The sequence below is a fragment of the Carlito syrichta genome, unplaced genomic scaffold (genome assembly GCF_000164805.1).
Source record: "Carlito syrichta isolate Samal-C Ts95f unplaced genomic scaffold, Tarsius_syrichta-2.0.1 Scaffold68718, whole genome shotgun sequence".
In the NCBI taxonomy this organism is placed as follows: Eukaryota; Metazoa; Chordata; class Mammalia; order Primates; family Tarsiidae; genus Carlito; species Carlito syrichta.
The window spans coordinates 64,309-91,672 of NW_007012814.1; the positions used below are offsets into that span (position 1 = coordinate 64,309).

The window sequence follows — 27,364 nt, forward strand, 5'->3', positions numbered from 1 at the left end:
TACATACTTTAAATTCAGACATGTGAAGCTGAATATCAATAAGTAAGGCTAAAATAAATTACACAAGACAATATCAATGATCAACTATAAGAGTGTCTAGAAATTTTTATTGTGATATACTTCATAGCGATTTAAAAATAAATACACATTTTATTTATACTAATACATACTCTTATTAGTTTAATAAATATTCTAGTCTTACATGTTGGTTCATAAAAGAATTATAAACATCTTAAAAAATAAAATCTATATATAATATAGCTTTTATTGAGCTGTAAGAGATGAATATTTAAATATACTGGTAAAAATCTTTGGAAACAACACAGTAATGACAAAATTATAATGTCAACTTCCTGTATTCTGGAATTAATCTAATATTTCTTCTATGCTCAAGTTCCAACATCCCCCACTTCTAGCAGTTGAATAAGAAAGGCATGGAAGATACACTGGACAAGCAATTATACAGCACAGGTTCTAATGGAAACTCGCTCAAGTCCCTTAACTTTCTCTGGTTCGTTTAATTTATCTATAGGATCGGGATAGCTATAGTCTCCTTTACTTAAAAGAAACTGGATTTTAACACCTGATTCTAAGGATGCTAGTACACTCTTGAGTAAAGAGGTAAAGCTTTTATCTGCATTAAAGGGAATTACTCAGACCAAAAAACTCAATAGACAATTAGAGGCTTAAATTGTGCAATGTTTTCCTATCTTCTCCAGAAGCAACTTCAATTACAAAGTTTTTTTCAGCTTGAGATGTTAATTGAATTCAACTGATCATTGATAAAATGTCCTTCAGTTAGAAAATGAGAAAAAAGGAAGGGAAAGGAAAAAAAATTCTATTAACTGGGAGACATTTTACACACAGAAATCTATAATTTCAAATATATCCAATCTCAGTGAACACTGAAATGGAGAGATTTCTAACATTTACATTTTTTCTAATACTCTAACAAGTTATACTATAGATAACTATAGAACACTAGATTCTCATAGTTATTTTTGCTGAGTATTGTTTTCAATTTCAAGGGCTGGACAAGACTTGTCAATAAAAAATATTTCATGCAAAAGTATCACAATAAATTTTTTCTATGAAACTAATTTCCTTTAAAAAAAATAGCTACTGTGTACTGAAAACAGTACTATGCCAAATATTTCCCACATATACACATTTCTTTTTTTTTTTTTTGAGTTGGAGTCTCACTCTGTCACCCAGACTGGAGTGCAGTGGCCACTCCAGCCACTGCAGCCTCGACCTGCTGGGCTCCGGTGATCCTTCCGCGTCGGCCTTCTAAGTAGCTGGAACTACAGGCGCGCACTACCACGCCTGGCTAATTTTTGATTTATTTGTAGAGATGAGGTCTCACCAAGTTGCCCAGGTGGGTCTCGAACCCGCGGGCTCAGGCAATCCACTCACCTCAGCCTCCCAAAGCGCAGGATTACAGGCTGAGCCACCGAGCCTGGCTCATACACACATTTCAAAGACATATCACCTATCAACTACAGAAAATAACCATACAATCACAATGCAGATTATATTCTTTCATTTCATAAACTGCTATATCAAAAGTTAATAACTTTCAAAGAAAAATATTTTTGATAATAATTTTCATTTTATTGAAAACTACTAACTAATTTATTTCTGAAGTTCAAATGTCCTTTTTAATAAATACTGAAGGCGCTAAAGACTAGAAAAGATTTCTATTTAAGATAGTAATTCCACAAAATTGTCTGTTTCATCTTACAGCAAGATGAAATTAATACATATTGGGTTATCCAGTGGTAAGCCAGTTAGCCTTTGGCTTCATGTGGTGAGCACTTAAAATGTGGCTAGTCCAAATTAGTAAAATGCACACCAGGTTTTAAAGAATTAGTACAAAAGAAGAAGATAAGCTATTTCAATACTTTTTTATATTGATTACATGTTAAAATGAAGACATTTTGGGTATATTGCGTTAAATAAAATATATTACCTCAGCTATTTTTTTTTTTAATATGGCTATTGGAAATTTTAAATCACATACATGGCTTACATTATTTTTCTATCCTATAGCACTGCTATGTAAGCAGTAAAATCAATTATATGTTAATATTCATCCCAACCCACATCATTAAATTTTTATATCATTATGGTATTTAATGATCATATTTAACACACTATCACAAGATTCCTGAGCTTAGAATCACAAACACTTCCACTCTTCACAACAAAACCAAATAAAACCTACTGTACTCCTTTTCATCACCTTCTTCATATTAGCAACTGCAATAAACTTTGATTAGATATCGGCCTGCAAAAAGACAAAAGGGATCTTTTGGAGTGATGGAAATATTCTAAATCCAGATTGTGTTGATGGTTGCACAACTCTATAAATGTATTTAAAAATCACTGAATTAGACACTTAAAATGGGTAAATTGTATGTTATGTAAATTATACCTCAGAAAAGCTGGTTGTTTTTTTTTTAAGTACATAGCTAGAGCCCAGATCAAAAGTACCATCTAAAGGCTGCACATAAATTTCAGATAATTCACATTTTTAAAAAAAATTCATCATATGATTCACTTTTGCAATGAAAATTTTTCCATGAGGGTCACTTTACCTCCAGTGGGCCCACATTCAACAGTGAATTATGTAATCACTTGCTGGAGCTATATATTGATAAGGATATAGAGAACACTAGAGTAGCAAGAGTGGGCAGTTTATTTGTTTTTAGGGGCACTTAGCTCAGGAAATAATAACCCTTGTGGTAAAGTATATAGCCTTGTTGCACATCTCTTACCCAAGATGAACATCCTTGGAATGTCACCATTTTGAACAGAATAATGGACTATGATACCTCCTATTCTATACTAATAAAAACAAATGAAGGAAAATAGATAAAACTAATATTTAACAATTTCCATGGGAAACTGGAAGCTAAACTGTTGGATTGTCTTTCTCTATTTTAGAAGGAAAAATTAGCAGAGAATTCAAAAGTTATAATCAATTTTGAAAAGGATATTGTTAATTAATAGACTTCAATTAAGAACAGAGTCCTTTGTATATATCACTTGTCAGATCTTGAAACAAATTATTTTTCAATCTAAAAACTATGACATTATTCATCATGAACATTGTGTTGCTACCACATTTTGTTTTTGAAACCTATCATCTCCAGTAACAAAAAAATAAATTTTAAAAAAGCTCATTTTTACACTTTATCCAGTTGAATATAAAGAACTATGATTTATTCTTTCTTTATACTCAGAAAAATACAAAAAAGCAAAACAAAGATCAAACCTTCAAGCACTTGAACTACTCTATACTTTTGTGCATTTTGTGGCCTGTTTGGCACGTAAGTACTTCCAGGACTCACTTTACCCCATATTAACCAAAAAAAAAGAAAGAAAGAAAGAAGAAAGAAACAATGGAAACAGTAACAATAACACATAAACTAACTGTGAACAGTGAGACAGTTTGAGATGTGCGCATGTACACAAACATGAATACATATAAAGTTTTACCTGGACACACTGAGAGATGCCTCAAGTTCTCATTTTAGAAGTAAACTACATCGGTACTACAAAAGCCACAGAATCACTTAGAGCGCCCAAATCATTTAGAAATATTCAAGGCAGCCACTCAAGGAACTAAAATTATTGTTAACTTTACCCATTATAAAATGACAGGTAGGCATTTTGATAAATCTAGGTATGCATTTGTTCTAGTTCCAGACTGAAGTCACACCACAGTTATGAACACTTATAATGCAGCTTATAATGTTTTATAAATTAAGTGATACTTTTAAAACTAAAATATGTACAAAACATTTATAGAATTTGGCTTTCTATAAGACTCTCTGTTGGTGATTACAGACTACACCAGCCATTTCACACAACCTAGACAACTGCTCCATCAATATGTATGCTGTCTTCATTACACATTTGGCAGATTTTTGTACTATCATGTTCATGCATAAATGCTTTTAAGAGTCCCCAAATAAATACACATAAAGACATAAATGTGTTTGTAAAGATAGTCACAAAAGAATGCTATCTAAATTGCATGTGAATTGTACCTCTTGTTACTAGGATTGAGTTTGCCAATAAACTCAATAAAAATTGTAGGTATTTATTGTCTTTTCATTTTTTACCTTTACTAAAAAAAATATAGAAAAGAACTTTTTTCTTTTGTTCAAGATATTGATAAACTCTAGAAGATATTAAAAGTAAAGCACTAACATTTAAATTAAAATTTTATAAGATCTTTATAAAGCTCTAAAATAAATGATTTTAACCTAACAACATAATGCTTGTGCTTTCTCTAACTTCTAAGCAGCCAAAATATTCATACTGAGGCACTTCTCAATTTCTTAGGAGTATGGACAAAAGAACTGTACTGACTTTGTGGACTTCTATCATATTCTCCATTCCTAGGCATACTGTCATACCAAACAATGTGCAAGTTACTGTCTAAGAAAACAGGAATGTTCTCTCTTAAATATTTACTTTAGGAATAAAAATAAAACATTGTACTACCAAACCAAAAACATCTCAAATTTTTCTACAGGGTATGCAGAAGAGTAGAATCAATGATTTTTATAGGCCATGCAACTGAGAAAGAGTTGATTCAGAGGATCATAGCATTACAAGTCTGAACATCATATGACTTTTACAAGGCTTTTCGTAAATCACCATAGAAGTTGATCAAAGTGCTTGCCATGGCTGTATCTACTGCAGACTGAGGAATTATCCCACGCAGATCTGTCTGAATGTAGCCTGTCAAAACACTCTGGTCTGAATTGTCTTTAAGTGGAACACAAAACCAACCACAGGGATGGTTATATCCTCGGACAAATTCTGGTCTCTTTTCACTCCAGTCAAGACTTATCCCTAGGGCAATTTTAAAATAAAACTATTAGATGAATGACATCTGTCTAAAACTCTCATATAAAAATATTAACAGAGTTCTTGTTTAAGTATTTCTCCTTATCTGAAAGAAGTTCCACAAGTAGAACAGCAGAACGAAAAAAGATAATTACCAAGGGGGATTCTGAGAGAAGGCTGGTAGATGGGTAATAGGGTAAGTTCCAATCCCCTCAGAATAGATACATCATGTCACTTGGCAACTCTTTGGAAACTACTAATTTTGGTTATAGTAGCCAGGCCTCAAGGTATCAATAATCAAATCTATGGTACCCCAGCTATTCCCCACAGGCACTATCATACCCAATTCTGGTACTGCCTAGTTAAAAATAAATAAGTAGATGTTTACCTATGACTGTCAACTCATGTATATACTATGCATAAAAAATATTAATTTAACTATATTTTAGAAAACAGAAGCCTTCCAATGGCAGTAGTTTTCAATCTTGAAAAATAAAACACAGCTCAAGAAAGAAAACTTATACCAGTATATACCAAGTCTGTTTTTCTTTCTATTTATGTGACCAAAAAGCTGCTTTCTGATAGTGGCTTAGAAGGGAATCCATTTACTGGAACCCTTTCTCAGAGACAAGTGGCTTAAATTTGCTATCTGTGACCTAGAGAATACTATGTAATTAGAAACAAAAACTTTTCAGAAAGATTCTCAAATTCTTTTAAATTTCTATTTTACTCCCTAGAGTTTAGTATTTGCAACAAAAAAAAAAAAAAAATTCGTGATTACAAAATCTCTGAGGGTTGAAAGAAAGATCCAGCCTAGAAAACTCAAATATTTAAAAGTATGAGATTTGGGAATTATTACCACAAGATAAAAGCCCATCTTTATAGCCCACAGTGTAGGAGAAATCAACAAACTCTCTTGGGGAAATTATATTCCATAGCTGACCAGCAGTAGTATAACGCATCACACAGCAATTCTGAAAAAGAAAACAGGTAAGACAAGCATTACTACCATAGGAAACATACACACATAGACTCTGGATAAAAAGTAATACCCATTTAAATATTTTATAATTATTATAATAATTTTGGCAGTGATTCTGACAGGTCTGGATCTCTATTCTAAATCTCACTGCTATTGTATGGACATAAAGATGATATGTAATCAAAATACAGAGGTACAAGGTAGCCAGTATCCAAATCTTTAATTAGATACAGTCACCTTTCATTCTATATAATAGTTTATGTGGAATTAGGGGATGTAGACCATTTTAGAATTTTTAAGATAAAATCCACAAATACTTTGACTACAAAATCAAATGTTTTAATTAAAAAATTCAAACATTAATAAATTAATCAATAAAAACAAAGAGAGCAAGCAATTTTATCTACAGAATTAGAGAACGTTTAACTAAGGAGGCATTTTTATCTTTCATCTTTGACTTTGGCTTAGTATTCATGGGAAAACTACATACATTTACCAAGAAACCTAAATATAATGGTGGTATTTCCAGAAATTGAGATTTAAGAACCTCAACTACAGTTTTACAGTGAAAGATGCTGAAGATTGTCTTAAGCAGCAAGAGTAGAGTTACAGCAGAAAACAAATTCAGTTTTAACACTCATTAATTAACATGAGGAAACTCAAGCTTAAGAGGCAGTCAAGGGTTCCCCTATGACATCTTTGCCATGACTATTATTCTCAAAGCAATTAATACAGTGAATATATAAATACTTACACACACTTTGCAGGTTCACTCATGCTCTCACTCGCTCTTTCTCTCTCTCTCTCTCTCTCTCTCTCTCTCTCACACACACACACACACAGAGAGAGAGAGATAGGGCGGGGCGGGGAGAGGGAGAGAGGGAGACTGAGACTGAAGTTTCTAAACAGATACCTCTTCAAGATGTTCCAAAATATCCAGTGAAGTCATCAAGCTGTCCCAATCCACACGACAAGGTCCTGGGCGTATATGGTCTATTATACTATTGACACTGTCATTTATAACACCTTGGGCTTTATAGCTGGAGAAAAAAAAATTAAAGTCAAATGCTATTAGAATGAAGAATTTCAGAATGCCCTCATAGTTAAGAGCTAGCTTTGAAAGTAAGAGTAAAAATTAATGGAGGTTTTGTGTTTTTGTTTCTAAGGAAACAAGTCCCAACAACTTTTCTGATAAGTTCTACCAATTATTTTATCAGAAGGTAGCCTTTGTCCTCAAATGTAATATGAGAAGTGAAGGCTATAGTATGTGTCATAATGAACATAATAAAATCTCTTCATGTTATAGAGTAGTCAAAAATCAGGCTAAAAACACTGTGAATATGTTCAACTTTGGATCTTCTTCTTCTCTTAACCCCATTCTCATAGTTAGACCTAATCAGTCACCATGTTTTTATCAAGATGATTTCCTAAATGGAAAGTGCTAAGTTAAAACAACACCTGGCTCTCAAAAAACATTACTTATCATTACCGCTCCTGCCACCATCATCATCATTAAATCTTTCACATTAATTTGCCCTTTTCACTGGATAAAAAAAAATGTGGTACATATACACAATGGACTATTATGCAGCCATAAAGAAGGACAAACATATGGACTTCATTGCAACTTGGATGGATTTAGAGCCTATCATACTCAGTGATCTATCACAGAAACAAAAACCAGAGTACCATATGTTTTCATTCATAATCAGACCTTGAACAACTATCATAATACTATAAGAAAGGGATTGGCAGTAGTGGGAAACTGCCAGGGGATGGGGGGTAGGATTGGCACTTGAGGGAAACTGCCAGGGGAGGGAGAGGCACACCTCATCAACAGGGGTACCTGCATAATGAACATTTGTATAACTAACTCTGAATTGTACCCCGAATCTTTAACATAAAATAAAAAAAGAACTTTTAAAAAAAATTGCCCTTTTCAGCTCCTGTGGTACAGCCTTAGTGTGGGCACTCTGTGTCTAACTCAACACCTTATCAGTTCCTACCTCTTTTGATCACATATCCCTTTAAGACTCTGAAAAAAAGCCACCAGCACTTATCTGTGTGAATGTAGTAAATGCAATTCCTTCTACCTAGAATATGAAGCCCTTCAATCCTTAAGATATATCTATTTTTCCTTTAAGTCTCAGCTCAAATATTAGTTTCTCTCTGAAATCTTCAGATCTCCAAGCATAGTACTCACGTGGCAATTTATTTACTTTTTAACCCACACAAGGAATTACTGGTCTAAAGGAATAACTTCCACTTGCTTACAATGCTGAATCCAACTCCAGTTTCCTTGTCCTCATCATAAATGTCGTACAACTCATCTTTCTGGAAATGTTATCTTTGGCATCCCACATCAGAACATTTTGTTTATATTAAGAGGGTCCAGCAGTTTTATTTTTAAAAATGGCTGAGACCTAAGGATGTGAAAATTCTACTCCAATTACACAAGGCAATTGTCTCCACTCGCTTAAAAAACAATGTATTTGTCTGTTAAAATAAGGGCACTGCAAACAAAAAACAACATATTTTTTTCTGGTTGTAAGCATAATACATGTCCAAGTAAAAGCAAATATCAAAAAAGAAAAAACAATCATCCATAAAACTAACATCTAGAGGTGAATATTTGGTATTGAGTAAAAACATTTTAGTAATAAAAATATATATTTAAAATAAACCTGCAATTGTGCTACATAAAGTTTAGTATTCTGCTTCCTTCACTTTACATTTTATTATAAGCATTTTTTTATGTTACTAAATAATCTTTGAAAGTATGGTTTTTATAGGCTATATCATATTCTATCACAGAAGTTTCATAGTTGAATAATTCTCCTAGTATTGATTATTTAGGTAATTTATGATTTTTAATACTGTAAATAATGCTATAATGGGAGAGCAAGTACTTAAATCACTATTATCGTTCTGATGATTTCCGCAAGATAAATTCTTAGCATAAAAGGCACCATACCACTGAGCACATATAGAATATTAGAAGGGTCACTGGGAATATACCCTGAAGAACTCAAATCACTCTATCAAAAAGATACCTGCACACAAATGTTTATCGCAGCATTGTTCACAATAGCAAGAACCTGGAACCAACCATGCTGTCCATCAAAAGAGGACTGGATTTAAAAAACATGGTACATATACATGATGGAATACTATGCAGCCATAAAAAAGAACAAAATCATGAATTTCGCAGCAACCTGGATGGAACTAGAGTCTATAATACTGAGTGACCTCTCACAAAAACAAAGATCTGAGTATCACATGTTCTCACTCATATAGTGGACCTTGATCATCCAATGTACTACCATAAGAAAATGACTGACAGTGGTGGGAAACTATGCGGGGGGAGGGAGATCGGACTAATGGTAGTAAACATCTGTCTGGGGACGGGGAGACACCTCTTATCAACAAGGCGGCCTGAACGAAGCATATTTGAATACCTAACCCTTAACTGTACCCCACAATATCATAATAAAAAATATTGATTTAAAAAAAAGAATATTAGAAGGGTCATGTATATCATGCTAAGAATTTCAAGTTTTATCCGTCATTAGATATCATTATTTATGACCTCCTCATCACCAACTCAGTCCACAAAGGACATGAACATTTTCAAGGTTTTGAATTTATAGGACCAATTTTCTTTTCAGAAAGTTTAATTTCTTAAAAGCAAAAGCCAAATTGTACAAGCAGTGATCATTTGGTGATCGTGTATATAAATTAAGTTTAGCAGTGTCTTAAGAGCTACATAAACTATAAGAATTTACTTACAGATATCCATTAAATTCTTCTGAGGGTTTTCTCCAAACTGTTACATCTTTCTAGAAAAATACGGTAATCATCATCATATGGTAATAGTTATGTAAGTGGAACCTTACATACAAAACTGACAATTTTATAAGTCTAGAGCATTTGTCTTCGCACTAAAATAAAACTAAGCATATTTTCAGAGATACATAGAAGTCATCTGCACCATAAATTGATCCATAATTGAACTTCTTCTGTACCCTAAAGTTCTTCATATTGTACTTAAGTTACAGATCTTCAAAAAATATTTTCAGTAGCATTTAACTAGACTCAAACACTGTAAGGCAGTGATGGTGCTATCTTAGAGACCATTATCATTTGCCTCACTTCAAACTTACCTCTTTACGATTACTAATGCATTCAAACTACAAAATTAGGAACACAAACATTTCTTTCTGAAATTGTTTGTACCTTTTTAAAAATTAACAATTCACATTTATTATGACAGCGTTATCTTGAATTAGTTTCTACATTTTTTTCTTGATTTCCCAAGTTATTTAGGATATCAGAAAAATCACAGCACTTAACTAGAAGAGTCCTGGGTCCTAGGCTTGATTCTATCAACACTTAAGCCATGTGATAGTTTAGGCATGTGAGATTGATAAAATGGAAGAGTAACTAGCACCTTCACAGGCTTGTTAATATAGCTAAAACTATTCTAAACTATCAATTGCTATATTTCCTTAAATTGATAACATATTTTATTTGTTCACTCAAGAGACTATTCTTTAAGCTCTAGTTGCCATGAATTTAGTCTCATGTCTAATATCTAAAAAGCTAATGAAAGCAGGGCACGATTACTACTGATATGCATCTTTCGTTGCATAACAATAGACCACCAATTCTATTAGCTCAATTATCTCTCTTGCACATCTATACAAAGTATTTTTCCATATAATTTTGAAAGTCATCAACCAATTCATTGAACATAAAATATAAGTAATTGAACTAAATTACCTTTTTCTTAGCAATTCGCCACTTATCTTCTTCAATGCTATGGTACTGGATGAGAGTGTTTTTAAGTTTAGTAGCAAAAGAAGCCGCATCAGGCAGGCTTTCCATTTTTTTTCTTTCTGTTATGGGGATCAAGATTAGCATTAGTAAATATCATAGTTTGATGCAATAAACTGGCGGGTCTCAAAACTGGTTTCACAAAATAATCACCTGGGGGAGCTATAACAGATACCTATACCTAGACCCCACCCCAAATCAACCAATTAGAATCTCTGAGGGTGGGATCTGTGCATAAACTTTTTCCTAACTATTCTCAAGGTCAGTAACCCATAGCCAGTGATGAGAATCACACATTTTGACAACGATTAAAATCAACCCTACAAAAAATAAATAAATAAAGGGAGCACGGGAGGGGGCAGAAGGGGCTGGATCTCTCTTATTTATATGCTGCTAATTCTCAATATTTACCTCCAATGCCTATCTCTCCATTGAGCTCCAAAGTTCCAGATCCAAAAGCCTACTTAAAGCTTCAAGCCTAAGGGGCATCTCTTACATCCTCCCTGACACCCCACTCCCTCAATTTGCCTCATTCTTCCTCATTTAGAAACTTACTGTTAAAATAGTAATGGGGCCCAGGTTCTCAAGTCAAAAGGCTCAGAATCACCCTTACTAGGAATAGATTCCTATCCACAACACCATTGTCTACAGTACAGTAGCACCACTGGTTTTCTTTCAGACAGGCCTAGCATATCACTGGCTTTGGGTCTGTACTTCTCTGCTATTTCTCTACTAGACAGCTAGGTCCCAAATCTTAGCACAACTAATAACAATTTGTAATGCCAATTCCAGCTTAAACCTCCTATCCTTAATATAGCATCTGTGAGTTACTATTACATTTGTCTTTTATGTTCTTTGTAAGTATCTGAAAATAATTTCTTTTCTGATTGATGTGCTATTCTATTGTTTGACCACCTCATCTCCAACTGATAGTGCAGCTGTCCTTGTCTTATTCACCGCTATATCTCCATCACCTAGAACACTGCCTGGCACACAGTAGGCTCTTATTTTACTCAACTGTTTTTGCTTCAAAACAAGAATTATTTGGTCTGATTTTGTCTTCTTTCTGGTGCTAGGCCTTCAATTTCTTAGCATAATTCCTACTTTCCCCAATTTTATTTCTATTCCTTCCACTCTTCAGTAAAAGACTAAAGGAGAAAAGCATTTTGGGGAAAAGTTGCCCATTACAGAACCATCAAACTACTAAAAAAGAGATTGAGGAAACGATCTAAATAAATCTCAACCCTCAAACCCTCTATGGGAATAAGGATGCAACTGTCCACTATAGATGCACAAATCAGAAACACCTTTGCTATACTTTGTGGTAGTTGTTGTTTTTAAGTGTTAGCTGTCAGGGTCCACTGCCAAATAGTCTGATTCAGTGGATCTGTAAGCCCCAGAAGTCTAGGTTCTTTTAAAAAGTCTCACTGATCATTCCGTTGTCTAGCTAGGGTTAATAACCACTTATCTAAAAACCAAAGGTGACAGAAATAAATCAAGGCTGTAGCCAATATTTAAATAGCACTAAGTGGAAAACATAAGCCATTAAAATAGATAAATACTAAAATTATATAAAAACATGAAAACGTATACATAGAAAAAAATCAATAATAAAGCATTTAGGATCTAAGTAAGTGATACAAAATACAAATATAGATCTTATCCGTAGATGGAAAGTGGATGAGCTCATTCAAAAAGTCTACCAGCTGAGAATAGACTCTATTTCCACTCAAGAGACTGCCAACTTGATAGCTAGTACAATGACCTTATTCAAGGGTATGTCATAAACAAACACAAGTTCTTGTAGAGGGCTCATAAAAGAAAATTTATCTATTACTGGGATCATTACATGTAAACAATATTCTTTAAACACAAAGATCACTGGCACTTGTTGTGCCAGGTTCTTGTGGTTGACGGATAGGAATATTTATTCAACCCTCGGATAAGATGAAATGGCAAGTTACTATTAACATAAACAAACATTATCGTTGTACAAGTCTGGCACAGAAAAAATTACCTAGAAAGCAACCTAGAAAAGATGAGAATCTGAAACTTTAAGGTGCTTGTCTTAGTAATCATTCTTTCCTATTGACCAGTTTAAAGCTCAAGCTTCTTAATATAGCTTACAAGCCCTTTTGTGAATCCAGCAGAGCTCTACTACCTAATTTTTATTCCTCTTTCCTGGACTCCCCTGAAGACTGAGTTAGCTCTCCCTCCAATATTTTATCAAAGCAACTCTGTGCTGTAATTATTCACTTGTTATCTTCTCCCATTCAACTGTAAAATCTTTAGGGACAAGAAATGTGGTTTATTCAATGTTACGCTCCTTATGTCTAGCATGTAGTAAGAACCTGGTGAATAAAAAAAAAGAAAAAATGTATAGACGATAAGTTTTTATTTTCATTTATGGAAGACCTCAAGATATCTAAGGTATACTAATTTACACAAATCACCCTAGTTCTTCTGAATAACTAAAATTAATTGCCATAATGAGACACAAAAATTTTTCAAGAAGGTCTACTACTAAATATTTACCAGGCATCTAGTATATACCAGGAATTAGAACTTAGAAACAGATGGAATCCAGTATTTGCTATCAAAGTTGACTTATTATTCTACCTTTTAAATAAGCATTAACAACAATAACAAAAACTAAAACACTAAAACCTTTTATTAATGGCCTCTTTAAGGGTGGTGTAGTGGGAGGAAGAAAAGGAAGAGACAGAAAATCAGAAAGCTCTCTTTTAGTCCGACAAAGTATTTAACCAGGCAGTTTATTCTTGCATGTTGTTATTTTCATCAACATTAATTCCAAAATGAAATAATGGTTACTGTCAAAACTGCAATCTGTATGAATAGGTCTGACTGAGTATCTCTTGAAATAGATTCTAAACCCAAGGTGATGGGGGCCCAGGGAACAGTATTGGGGTTATCAACGTGTTGGTTTTTTCCTAATATAACAAGACACATATGAATTAAAAGGAAACTACACAATTTGTCTTCCTGCAACTGTGGAGGATGTAAGGATTTAAATCCATTCTAAACTCCCTTTTACTAATTCAATCTTTTATTCCTTCCTTAACCTTAGATCAGGAAATTCTCCAACTCTAACACATGTCAGAGAGAACAGGTACCACTTAACCTTATCAGAATCTACCAGCTCCATATAGAAGATAATACTCTAGTCAGTCCTGCAGCCAAGTGCTGAGTAATGCCCACCTCCATATATTCTCCTTACTTTAAACTAACCTTCTTATATTCATGTTTTCTATTTCCGCGTTTTTGAAGTGATCACTAGTGGTGAATAGTGGCTGTCATCAATGAGAGGACAGCCTTCCCTTAAACATTTTCTTGAAGCTATCAGCACCATAGTCTTGACCAATCCACCTCCAATTATTTTCTAATATATGTCACAGTGAAATGGTCATAGATTCTACTTTAAATATGTACCATATAAAACATTTTAACCTCTAATAAAAACTGAATGCCCTAAAAATTGGTCTATATTTATGTAGTATGACTAAATCAGAATTCACTTATTTAAAAAGTTCGGTAGTGGAACTTCTAACCTTCCATTGCCCGATTAATCTGGTTTTCACTTAAGTTTAATATGTCATACAAACCAAGGCCTTGTTCATGTTGTACAAACCAAGGCCTTGTAAATTAAATTATACTTTCTATCTAACCTAAAAATGTCAGCATATTCTTGGATTTCCAATTAACCTTGAACTGGTAACCTAGTTTTTCCAGCTCAGTTAAGAACAGTAGTCTCTCTTGTTTTGAGATTGGTCCTTGCAAGAGCTCACTGTTTAAAGGAATACAACATGAAAGAACACTCCTGCAATGTGAATAGTGATCCTCTGATTCAAGTGCTCACCTAAACTTATCACAAATCTTGAGGCTTTACCACAAATTTTGAGACTTATTGCCTTATGACAAAAAATATTTGATTTTCTAACGTTGACATACGAGGAGTAGTGTAGCTAGTTTGTTAACTCTGGAGATAATTCTGTGATCACCAAGCCCTTAGCCCCCAATTTGCCTTAAGAGTAAAGCAGCTGTAATTCTAACTTTCCATTTGAGTGGGCCTGTCCAGGGAGAAGACTTCTGGGTAGTGGGTATTAATAAACATATTTGGCTGAATATCTAACACCATATTTGTTGATAAATTGTGTATGTATTTTTTTAAAGAAACTTTTTACAATACGTAAGGCAACATTTAAATTCTAATGAAATCACAGCTTTAATTCTGAGCTCAACTTAATAGTAAACTCCTAATACCCTAGTACTTTATTATTAATAATAATAGCTATCATGTATTGATCTCTTCTTATGTGGTCAGTCTTCTTTTGTATTATTTCATTTAATCCTCATAAACAACCTTAAGCATCGGTCCTGTCATTATCCCTATCTTACAGAAAGGGAAAATAGCAACAGGGAGGTTAAGTCATTTGCCCAAATCACACAGCTAATAAGTGATGGGGCCAGAATTCCAACCCAGGGCTTCTGACTTCAGAGCCTACCAGTATCTTTTTAAATACGGAAGCTGACCACAGGCTGGAAGAGACTTTAAAAACCTGACCCCACACTGAATTTGTCAAATTTTGTCCTGGCCCCTGAACCCCAAAATCTCAGGTAACCCTTCCTGAGTGCAAATTAGGGAAAACAGTCACAATAATTTATTGAGGAATTATGTGAGTTAATATATTTAGCACCGAATTGAGAAGACAGTAAGCAATGGGAAAACTTTATCTCTAGTCATCAGCATCATCTCCCTCAAAGCTTGGTGTGAGGAACGTATACCCTGCGCTGTCTGTGCATCTACTAAGAACCAGGAAGCGCAGTGCCCATCCCTGAACATGTCTTCAATAAGCCTACACCACAGTCCTAGAAGCTGGGTTATTTTCACCCCTCTCCCACTTAACAGACGAAGAAACTGAGGCCACATCCGCGTCAAAGTTAAGTCGGTGAGTGGTGCAGAGAGGTAAGGTGTGAGTCCTGGGATGCTGCCGGCTCGCCTCTCCCCTCCTTGGGCCTCAGTTGCCTCTCTCGCCTTTGAGGTCTACACACGCCCGGACGCCAGGGTCCGTCACCCCCAGCCTCACTCCCATTCCAACGCCAGGGACAGGTCCGGGAAGATGCACCCGGCGGGGCGCCCCGGACGCCACAGTCACCCTCTCTCCCTCCCGCCCCGCTCCCGCCACGGCTCGGTGGCTCTCCCCACCGCTACCTGAGGTGAAGCAGGGAGCTGGAAACCGCCCAGGCGCGCCGACCACACACCTAGCTCACCGGTCTCGGCAGCACAGCTCAATTCCAGTCCGCTCAGCTTCCCCGCCCGTCCAGGCGCGGGCGGCAGCAACCAATGGACGTCCAGCCGCTGCCGGCCGCAGCCAACTGGAAGGCAACTAGCTCCCCAAGCTCCGCCCCCTCGCTCAGACGCGCGAGCTCCGGAGGGCACGGAGAGACGGCCGGGACAACGTGTCTTTGCAGGGATTGGCTGGCGCGGCAGCGTGTGGCGCACTGATTGGTCGCCGGGAAATGGAATGATTCCGCGTGGGTGTGGGCTGGCTGGAGCTGCGACGGGGTTCCGAGAGTGTCCGGGTTGCCTGGGGGTTTGGATTCGTCGGAGTGCTCTGAGGCCAATAAGTTGTGAAGTCGTTTTGCAAGATAGTAAACTGACTGGGAGAATACAAACAGAAGGCGAAGTGAAGGATGACGGTGAGGGATAAGGCTGGTCCACATTCTCCTCAGAACGCAGCTGCACTTCTCCCAGGACCAAAAGTCAAATAGAAAAAGATGTCCATGCCTAGGATGACAGGCCCTCGACCTCTCGCTTAGCCCGAATTAAAATTGATAGAGCTGAGAAGGAAAACGCATATAAACAAAGTGACAGCCACAGTACGAATTGACCTTTAGCCAAACGTAGGGTTGTTTTTTCATCCTCTGGTAAGAGTTCAGAGGGCAACCTTGAAAGTAGAGAACAGGAGTGGGTGTGGTAGGTGAATTTGCCACCCAGCAATGTTCAGGTTTCCATTCACTTGAAGATGAGAAACATTTCTTTCTATGACTGTGAAATCACCCATCTGATAAGATGTTTGGCAAACAGAGAATTTATTCCTTTTCCAGAGTAAATGCACTGATTAGCCAGACCTGGGTTGTTTGCAAGTTATATTTGCTAAGATAAGCCATTTGAGAACCAACAGCAGGGAGGAATGCAATGCTGCACTATTAGTCAATTTTTGATAGACTTGCAATGAGAATAAATAATACTCTATACTTTTTTAAGTTGCCCTCACTAAAAGAATCACCAAATACCACTTACTAGTTATTATTGGTCGACTTTCCAACTTTATAACCTGACTTTGTTGTTCATATATCAAATGAATAATAATTTGCTTTATGATTTCACATGAGATAATAATAGAAAAGTTATTTGTATGTATAAAGCTCCATTCATTCAGTTACTATTTATTATTGGTCAATTATTGAGGTTCCTGGTCTGGATGGATAGATAGTAGATTAGTAAACTAATTTAAGTTAGTTTAGGAAAAGTGCTTTGTATTAAGTTTTACATACTTAATATCTCATTGAATCCCCTTAACACTCTAAGGTAAGGTGTGTTTTACAGGCGAGGAGTCCCAGACATAGATCTTGAGGCAGTTTGTTTAATTACTGAGTGGAGGAACTGGAATTTGACTGAGGTCTGCAGGACTCTAAAAATGGTGCTCTTAATCCCCACAAAATTCATACTATGCTTCAAAGCTCTTTTGCCAGGCATTTGTGCACAGCAGTGGGGAGAAAAAATGAATGGCTTAATTTCTATCAAGAAGGTTAATACAACTTAAGAGGAGATTAATAGAGGAGAGAAACAAGTCCTCATATCTATTTCAGAAAAGTAAAAAAATTTGTATCTCTCATTAGGATTTGCTTCTGGATACTCTGCTCAGCAGCTCAGCATATTCTTTCAAAGAATCCTTTAAAACATCTTTAAAACAAAATTAATTTGACTTTTTTCTTTCTTTCTTTCTTTCTTTTCTTTTTTCTTTTTCTTTTTTTTTTTTTACAGGATCATTACATCACACTTATACCCATGTGATTCTTGTCTTCTGTCTAGTTTCTTTTTCTTTTGTTCTTCATCTGTTGCCCAGTTTTTCTTGGTTAGAATGAAGTTGGGGAAATTGAAAACCACCCTATCTCTATCAGATTGGAATGCTACTAACAGCAAAACTACAGGTTCAGAAAATAATGTATGTCATCTACAACTACTATTGAGAGCTTACTATGGTCCAGGCATAGTGCTAAGCATTTTAGTTTTACAGCAATGCCTTATAATAGACATGCACTGTTACTATTTTCATTGTGTACATGGAGAGAACCATAGTATATAGGGCAACAGACAGATCTCCCCTCTAGATAGTCTGAAATTGGAAAATACAGTTTCCATCTAGAGTTAAAGTATTAAAGGCATAACATAGATTTGACCATCTGTATGGAAAGTTACCTTAAAGAGAAAAAACAGCTTCCCTGCCAAGTCCTGACTATAGCCTGACTGACTATATTAACACATCTAAAGAAGGAATTTTCAAGATGAAAATTATAAAACATTTTCAAAACACAGAAATAATATATCCACAATTTCAAAACAGGGCAATAAATCAAGAAATAAACAAAATAAAAGCACGCATTCACAAATATCCCAAACTACTTGAAAATTTTTGAAAGATCTGTTCCCAAACTCTTAGGTTAAAAAGAAAATCAAATCAAAGATCATATGCTAAAGAATATTAATAAAAATATTTTTAAAATATTAATATTAATAAAATGAACTAATAAAAAACTCTATATAGCAAAGTCAGAGAATATGACAAGTTCTATATTTAGAGAACTTAAACACACAAAAATGTGTAGCCTTAATTGAATTTAACAAATATTTATTAAATGTCTGCTACCAGTACCAAGGACTGAGGGTATAGTGTGTCTTAACTGAGAATAATTTATTTGGAAATAAAAGAAACTCAACATGGATTAAGCCCCATCCAAAAAAAATGTGTTAGAAAAATACAGGAATATCTTACAGAAATTTGCTATGCAAAGTGTGGACCACAGACCAGCAACATTGGGATCCGATGGGAGCTAATTAGAAATGCAGAATCTCAGGCCCTGACCCATCGTACCGGAATCTACATTTTTGAAAGACACATGGATGATTTTTATGCACATTATTTTGAGAAGCACTATTATAGAGTACAAGGTCTTGACATACAGCCAAGTCTTGAAAAGGTTGAAATCAGAACTTAAAAGCCAGCAAGAACTGATACTGTACAAATTCATCAAACTTTGTATAGGTAAGATATGTACACCTCATTGTATGTAAGTTACAAATCAGTTATAAAGAAAAAAATCCATCAACCAAGAAGTTAGAAAAAAATCAGAAGAAATGAATTAACAAAAATACAAACAAAAATTGAGAAAAATTTGAAAGCAAAGACACAATGGGATTAATTTTTAAATACATGATATAATTTTTTTAGTGGGGGTTGGTTTGAGCATAATAAAATAAGTAAATAAACAGCTAGTCTAATAAAGAGAGTTTCAAGGTAGAGAAAGAAAACAAAAAGTCAAATAATTATGACTAATTAATTAAAAAATTGAATCCAGATGGAATGAATACTACTCCTAAGGAAATAAAAAGCACTGAGATTGGCACAAGAAGTGTTTGGAAGAGTTAGGAAGTCTAATAAACTTACAAAAATAAAAACTTTAAGGACAATAGGAAAATGTACCACCCAGGAAAGGACCGGAGGATTTTACATAATAATTTTTAATTCCCAAAGAAACTGGTAACTCTGATGCTATTAAAACTGTTTTTAGACCATAGATTTAAAAAAGAAATCTATTATTTTCATAAATTGAGTGTTTTGCATTACTCTGATACTCAAATAGGACACTTAAAAATCTTAGTAATTTATCTTTCCGTGAAAGACTTGCCCACCTACCTTTTAAACTAAGTCTATGAAACAACTGTTTTTAGACATTGAAAAATCGACAATACAAGGTTCTGATCCCTGAAAAAGGGAGACAAATGAAATGAACACCTGTTATCTAAACCAAGAAGGTCTTGAAGTATATTAATCACTGAAGCTTTGCAAAATGATCAAAGGCTAAAAAAATGAGTCTACCACTGCCCTTGATAAAAAGGAGAATATGATCAACTCTGGAGGAAATATGGTTCCTAATTTTAGAGGCTAATTAGATGGTTTATAACTATATACATGCCTAGAATAAAAAAGTGGGAATTTTTTATTTTTGAAATAGTACTTTAATGTTAGTCTAGTGAATGTGCTTTTGACAAGTCAAATAAGACAGAGATATATGACAGAGAAGTAAGAGCTTTGCTTGAGGACAAAAGACATACCTAAGTAAAGCTAATGAATGTAAACTGGATTTCAACCACTGAAGATGAAACTTGGAGTCAGCCAGCATCCTTATTCTGCCTTTTTCTCTTTGGGCACCAAAGATCTGGAGAGTAACCAGAGGCCCAGGGAGCCTGCAGAGGTGAAGTCACACCCACAGAGGAGCAAAGGGAAACAATTTACTGTCCAAACTCAAATATAATACCTTGAAGAAAATTCTAGAAGGCACTAAAAATCCCTATTAGGCATATGTGATATTATGATTACATATATATTGGTTTTCCTCCATGGCTCCTAGCTCATAACTTCCGTGGCCCTAGTTACAGTCTTTTGTTATGATGTTGGGACACTTTAGGTCTCAGGAACAAGTTTCAGGAAACAGAATCAATCTCTCTCTCTCTTTCTCTCTCTCTCTCTCTCTCCCCTCTAACCACCTCCTGTCCTCTTTTTACTTGTCCAGGGCAAGACTGTAATCTGATTGTGGTTCAGATGACCTTCATTGAAGAGAGAGTCCTTTCCCTTACTCTGGAAGAAGGAATGCTGCACAGAGAGGAAAAGAAGAATCTTAATAGACAGGTTTTGCTGGGGTTTCCCTTCTCAGTCTATTAGGATGAAATCATACCCTTTTTGTCCAATCACATTTCTACACAGTTGTCATTCATGTCTATGTTATAAAGTCTCCATAAAAACTCAAAAGGAATGGTTTCAGAGAACTTTCAGGATAACTAAAGATCCAGAAGTTCCTGGAGAGTGTCACCCTGCCCTGAGATGACATGAAAGCTCCAAACCCCTTCCCCTGTACTTGCTTTATGCGTCTCTTCATCTATATCCTTTGTAATATCCTTTATAATAAACGAATGTAAGTAAGTGGTTCCGTGATTTCTGTGAGCTGCTCCAGCAAATTAGTCAAATAAAAAGAGGGAGTCATGGGAACCCCAATCTGAACACAGTTGGTCAGAAGTTTTAGAACCCCAGACTTCTGACTGGTGTCTGCCATGGGGATGGTTTTGGGGAATAAGTCTTCAACCTGTGAAATCTGATGCACTCTCCAGGTAGTTAGTGTTGGAATTGAATCTACTACTTGGGATGTGGGGGGAAAAACCCACATTTGGTCACATAATTCTTCTGTGTTAATTGTTGTGGTGTGAGAGCAAAGGAAAAACTGAGTGCTTTTCCCAAACAGCCCAATATTAGGTCTCATGTGAAACTTACTTAGCTGGAATTTCCCCAGCAAACTGAGAAAGGAATTTGGGCATGAGAACTTGAAAAACTGTCATCCCAATTTATGTTCTTTCTTAGGTTCTATCAGAGTGACCACTTTTTCTCCTCTTTGATCCAGTTCTACTACAGCCACTGTAGTCCCTTCTTTCCTTGTTCTTTTTTCTGAGCCGAGGTCTCTCACTGTCACCCAGGTTGGAGTGTAGTGGCACAATCATGGCTGACCACAGCCTCAACCTCCTGGGCTCAGGTAATCCTTCCACCTTAACCTCCCAAATAACTGGGACTACAGGCACATGCTACCATGCCCGGCTCATTTTTTGTAGAGTTAAGTTCTCGCTAAGTTGCCCAGGCTGGACTCAAGTAATCTTGCCTAGACCTCCTAATGTGCTAGGAATACAGTCATGAGTCACTGCGCCCAGTCCCTCCTTCCCTTGTTCTTAAGCAGCTTCATTACATTAGCAGCAGCCAGACAAGAGGGCAAAGATGCTGCTGATGCACTGGAGAGAAAGTGAACAACAATTGTTTGGGAAAGTCCATTCCATTCCCCTTTATTCTGTTGTTTGCACCCCAGTTTGCCTTTGGGAAGCATTACTTTTCCATGGACAATTCCCAGTGATTTGAGTGGGCTGACTGCTTTCCTAGCTCCAGGGTTAAGCACAAGACCCAGTCTGGTCAATCAATGCATCACAGCTGCTCTAGCAAAAGAATAAATTCACCAATGGCCCGGTAACCCAATCAGTTTAATGTGATTTACTCCCTGGACTATTTCTGGCAATGTGAAGAAGGCGAAGCCATCTTTCTGATGGAAAGGCTAGCCAAAGGTGTTTAGTAAGCTTGAAGCTTGTGGAAACTACAACCATATTTCATTCAACATTTTCTTCCTTGGTTTTATTCAGCAATGTCCTGGAGCCACGTGAAAAGAGGAAGAATATGAGGTTTTGAGAAGAGATTTTCTAACAGCAGCCAATATAGGCAGGAGGACTTGAAATTTTTCATCTGTAAGTATGACAAGACAAAGATAGTTTCTGCATTCCTGGACAGCAACTGCACCTCTCTAGAGCAACTTTTGGGGCATGAACATTTATACACATTGTCAGGAGAATACATATATGAGAACTACCCATTACTTTTATTGTTAAAAGCATCTACAACACCCAAGACTATATTTAATTCAGTTTCCATAAGGCCAAACTATATTTTCTACATTCTGGTTTCATGAAATTCTCCTAGATCTTTTCAATAAGCCTTATCTTGCCTTTTGAATGAGTTTCTGGTTTCTGTTCCTTGTAATCAATCCCTGACTCTCACAAAAGTATGAGAACTGGTCCATCCCATCAAACAGTTTTTTCCATGCTTAAGCAAGTGAACTAATATCAACTGTGCTTTCATAAATGAATATGCTTTCATAAATGAATATGGTAGAGATTGATGTAGGATTAAGTAATATAAGAAAACTTCAGATTAAAAAATATTAACAAAATCCCTGCCACGTTGTTTATACAGTGCCTGGCACTAATTCATTTTCCTAGCCCAAGACATTGGAAAATGAATGTAACTGAGCCTTAGTTTCATCCCCTGGAATATGTGAACAAGAATATCTTCTTTGCAGAGTTGTTACAAGTATTCAAGACAGTGACTGAAGAGAGGATGGCCCAGATTTTGGCACTGAGTGAGCACAAAGAAAATGGTAATAGGTTAGAGAAGAGATACTTGGGTGAAAATATAAGTGAAGGTGTGGAGCAGAGGTCCCCAGAGTTCCCATATGTCTGCATCAGGGAGGCTTTAAACAAATTTCAAGATTCTTTCCTAAAACTACTAAATTAGAATCTATGGAGACCTGAAGGTCTAGAAATATGAATTATAAAATGTTCCCCAGAGTAGTGCTATATAAATAGCTAACCTAAGACTGGTCTGACTAGTGCTAAAGCACCAGAAAAGAAGAGAAAGCAAGGTTTGTGGGAGAAGGGAGCAGACAGAGGAATAGGCAAGAATCAGTGGGTCAAATGCTGAATTATCCATGGTACTTATTTTCGTTACTTACTTTTTGGGATTTACTCTTTAGTGCTATCTGTTCTATTGTTTAAGGCTATGTTCAATTTTTCAAAATAATAAGTATGCTTTTAAGAAAAGCTAGGACAGCTAAAACACACTATGTTGATGCATAGAAAATATTTATGTTAGGAAATCATAACTAAAACAAACAAATAAAGACGGAAAATGTACCTATTCATATATCAAAATATTCCAGTAAAAATAAAGGCCAATTAATAATATTATAATCATCATAAATTGCACAAATAGCTGATGCCAAATTTTCCATTATAGATAACATCTGTCATGTGCTTGATATATAGTCTAGGCATTGCTCTAAGTAGGTAATACCATGATCCCTATCTTGCATATCACAAAACTGAATCATAGAAAGCTTAAGTACTTACCTTAAGGTCATACAGCTTAAGAGATCAGGTGTGATCCTTGTACTTTTAGTCACTATACCCATCTCCCTCTCAGTACAAAAGCTGATGCCCTGTCAGAACAAGGCCATGATAAAACAAGCTAGACTAGGACTGAGTGGAATTTGCAGCCGGGTGTGGGAGGCCGTGCTAGTTCCAAAAGGATATCAGAAGCCTATGGGCAAATCCAGCCTACAGTTGAGGCCGACAGAAAAAACGCGTAGATGGCTTTATGTGCAGCTGAGACAGTAGCAACTTGCGATCTCCATTATGATGATGGGTATTGAAGTTAAAAAAATTTCATATTGTGCTTAGGTCCACAGATGATCTAGGGCCACTGATATGTGACCTTAGAAACCAAGCAAAGTGTCACCTCAAACACCAGAAATTAGACTGAGTGTAGAGTGTGAAAGAAAGTACTCCATGAGCAGAGAGAGAAAAAGCCAAAGAGAGTCCACATTTTAAGAGACTTGCAAGGTACTTATGATAAAGATTTTTTAAAAAATTTATTTCATGTATCTAAAATAACAGCAAACTGCAGTTCATGTGCCAAGTTAGGCCTCACCTCTGTTGTAAATAAAGTTTCACTGGGACACAGGTACACTCATTCATTTATGTACCTACTGTTGGTGACAACTTTAATGCCATAATGTCATAACTGAAAAACTACAACAGATACTGTATGGCCTACAAAGCTGAAAATATTATGATTTTATCCTTTATAGAAAAATTCTCCTTACCTGCTTTAAAATATGTTTCACAAATCTAGAATTAGGATTTGAACTTAAAGAGAGAAAGCCAGACTTGATTCACATCCAAGTGCTCTTATCTCCTTGGATCAAGTGTATCAGAAAACACGGGGAGGTGAAACCACTTGAGAAGGAACATGGCATAAGAGAATTCAATTGGTCCAGGATCTTTATCTCAGAAGGTCAATTACTCTAGAGAATGAATTTGTTAACTGTAAGGTTACATTTGTAAATATTCTAGCTCAGTGAATACCATATTGCACCTGAATAAGCAAAAGCTCAAAGTGATTGTGACATAGTTTTCTTTTACAATGTGATCTCTTTTTTTCTGAGTTGATATTTTCTCCTCTTAAAGAGGGCACATGTATTATGTTTCTATAAAAATATGTCAATTATTAAGGGCCCACTATGTGTCAAAACAATCTTTAAATTTTTACATTCACAATCTGACCACTTGTTCTTCAATATCTCCTTCCCCCTTTTTTCTGACAGAAATAGAGCCCTTGATTTTTAGCTGTGCACATCATTGTCCAGCATGACAAACATTGCCCAGATACTCTTACAGCAACACCAGTGAAAAGACTTAGATTCTGCTAATCAAATGCACTCATAAGTTTTGCAAGGTAGAAGTCATGTTTTTACTGCTTTTGTAGTTCTACTACAGGTTTTGGTGTCCCCATCCACTGCCCTGGCTCAAGATTACTTTATGATCATGTGTTTTTTCAATAGTTATAAGAACACCTGCATTGGTGACCCAACTCCATTGTACTATTCTCAAAGAATTCTTTGAGTGTTCCTTTAGCCCTCCAGCTGATTCTCTAAGCCATAACAAAGCCTTTACTAAATACCTTTCTGATTAAACTAGCTAAAATGGATTCTGTTCTTTGCTGTTAAACTGTGAAAAATATAAAATTTAGAATTTAGAAGTGGGCACTGGCCCTAAAAAATATTAATGCATGTTTCATTGCTTAGCAGTGTCCAAGCATCAGATGGTGAGGACAAGTGTAGCAGTCTGAAAACTAGAGACCTTTGTTATTCAGTGCCAAAGTAATTGATAAATTGTTGCCTAAAATACCTTGGAAGGGAGATTACATGCTAATCAAGCCTTAAACCATAGGCTAGATCATTAGAAAAATTCAGTGTTGTTGTTAGTTGGATGCTTCTGCTATTTTTCAGCAAAGTTTTATTAAAAAAGAGATGCAGTATATCTAGATCTAGCCAGGCTGTACAACTGATAAAGGTAATGTGTAACTCTACTAAGGAAAGAACAGAGAATTTAAACTTGTGTCAGGGACTCTCGGCCTGCGGTAGAGAATCTAAAATATTTGTGAATCTAATAATTTGATGCCTTAACATGCTGAAAAAGTCCGTTGTCTGTACTTCTACACCGAAGCAATAGTAAGAGGTTGCTCTGAAGGAGCAATGTGACCTCAATTATTTACAAGCACCTCTTCAAAGCATTTTGGATTAGACAGTGAGCACAGGTCAGATTAAGGGTGCTGCCCTACCATTCAAGTCACTTATTTCAGGGAATTATGAATACAAACCTATATTAGTTTGTTGGGGCTGCTGTACCAAAATTCCAAAAACTGGGTGGCTTAATCAACAGAAATTTATTGTCTCAGCGTTCTAGATGTTAGAAGTCCAAGATAAAAATGTCTGTAAGGTTGGCTCCTTCTGAGAGATGTGAGGGAGAATCTATTTCATGTCTTTCTGCTAACTTCTGATGGTTCACTTTGGCATTCCTTGGTGTATAGATATACACCCCAACCTTTGCCCTCATATTCACATGACATCCTCCCTGTGTCTCATGCCTGCGTACAAATTCCCTACCTTTTTTATTAGGACACCAGTCATATTGGATTAGGGCTCACCTAAATGACCTAATTTTAACTTGATTACCTCTATAAAGACTGTCTCCAAATAAGGTTACATTTTGAGGTATTGGGAGTTATGGCTCCAACACATTTTATTCCAGGGAGTGTGACATAATTCAATCCATAACACAACCATTAGGTTGAAAAGAGAGGCTGTGTGCATAGCAGCTAGTAATTAAAAAGAGATCTTTAGACTTAAATATATATAAGAAGTCTAGATGAGTTATTTGGGTATAATTCTCACATTAAAACTTACCAGAAGAAAGACTAAAAGCTTATTAAGATTAAAGGAAATTATTTATCAAAGAAAACATAAACCTTACCTGCCAAAACCTAATTGTCTAAGTGTTAATGCAAACCCAAGCACCTAGCAAAAAGCAAGTTGTAAAAATTTTGCATTCCTAAGAAGGACAGACATACCCAATTCAGATGTGGCTAAGGAGGTTAACAGACAAGGAAGAACCTCCAAGAAGACTAAGCCAGTAGTCATGGAGGTGAAAAAGAAATCAGAGGTTGTTGGATGACCTAAACCAGAAAATTACAGTAATCTATCAGGGGGTCGATTCCTACCCAGGACAATATTTTTCCTGAAAGAAACTTTTTATCCTAGTTATCCTGTTCCTGCTTCACCATTGAATGGTGTGTGTGTGTGTGTGTGTGTGTGTGTGTGTGTGTGTGTGTGAGTGTGACGAGAGGATCACTTGAGCCTAAGAGCTCAAGATAAGCATAGGAAACATAGTGAGACCTCATCTCTACCTTCCCCCACTTCAAAAAAAAAAAATCAAAAAATTATCTGGCACATATTCGTAATCCCAGCTACTCAGAAGGCTGAGTTAGGAGCATCGCTTGAGCACAGAAGTTCAAGGCTGCAGTGAGCTGTTGGTGCCACTGCACTCCAGCCAGGGTGACAGAGTGAGTCCCTGTCTGAAAACAAAACAAAACAGTGCTTGTAATGAAAGTGAAAAGA

At 36.0% G+C, this 27,364-nt stretch overlaps 1 protein-coding gene across 3 annotated transcripts; it reads right to left on the reverse strand.

The window, feature by feature from the left end:
• Nucleotides 1–1,444: 1,444 nt before the first annotated feature.
• On the reverse strand, nucleotides 1,445–15,993 carry STARD4 (StAR related lipid transfer domain containing 4). 3 transcript variants are annotated; one of them, XM_008052131.2, is made up of 6 exons: nucleotides 15,912–15,993; nucleotides 10,631–10,746; nucleotides 9,638–9,687; nucleotides 6,762–6,888; nucleotides 5,726–5,840; nucleotides 1,445–4,872 (listed from the first exon to the last, which is right to left on the reverse strand). In XM_008052131.2, the coding sequence occupies exons 2-6, from the start codon at nucleotides 10,733–10,735 to the stop codon at nucleotides 4,652–4,654; spliced, it is 618 nt and encodes a 205-aa protein (XP_008050322.1). In that variant the 5' UTR covers nucleotides 10,736–10,746; nucleotides 15,912–15,993; the 3' UTR covers nucleotides 1,445–4,651. The 3 variants fall into 3 exon arrangements, with proteins under 3 accessions (XP_008050322.1, XP_021565081.1, XP_021565083.1); XM_021709406.1 differs by lacking the exon at nucleotides 15,912–15,993 and adding an exon at nucleotides 7,855–7,883; XM_021709408.1 differs by lacking the exon at nucleotides 6,762–6,888 and having other exon boundaries at nucleotides 15,912–15,985.
• Between the last annotated feature and the right edge of the window lie 11,371 nt (nucleotides 15,994–27,364).

Coding starts and splice junctions, on each gene's coding strand:
- STARD4 (XM_008052131.2), bottom strand. CDS start 10,735: ATGGAAAGCCTGCCTGATGCGGCTTCTTTTGCTACTAAACTTAAAAAC. Junction 6,889..9,637: donor GAAGAATTTAATGGATATCT/GTAAGTAAATTC, acceptor TTTTTTCTCCAG/CTATAAAGCCCAAGGTGTTA. Junction 5,841..6,761: donor TTTTGGAACATCTTGAAGAG/GTATCTGTTTAG, acceptor TTTCTTTTTCAG/AATTGCTGTGTGATGCGTTA.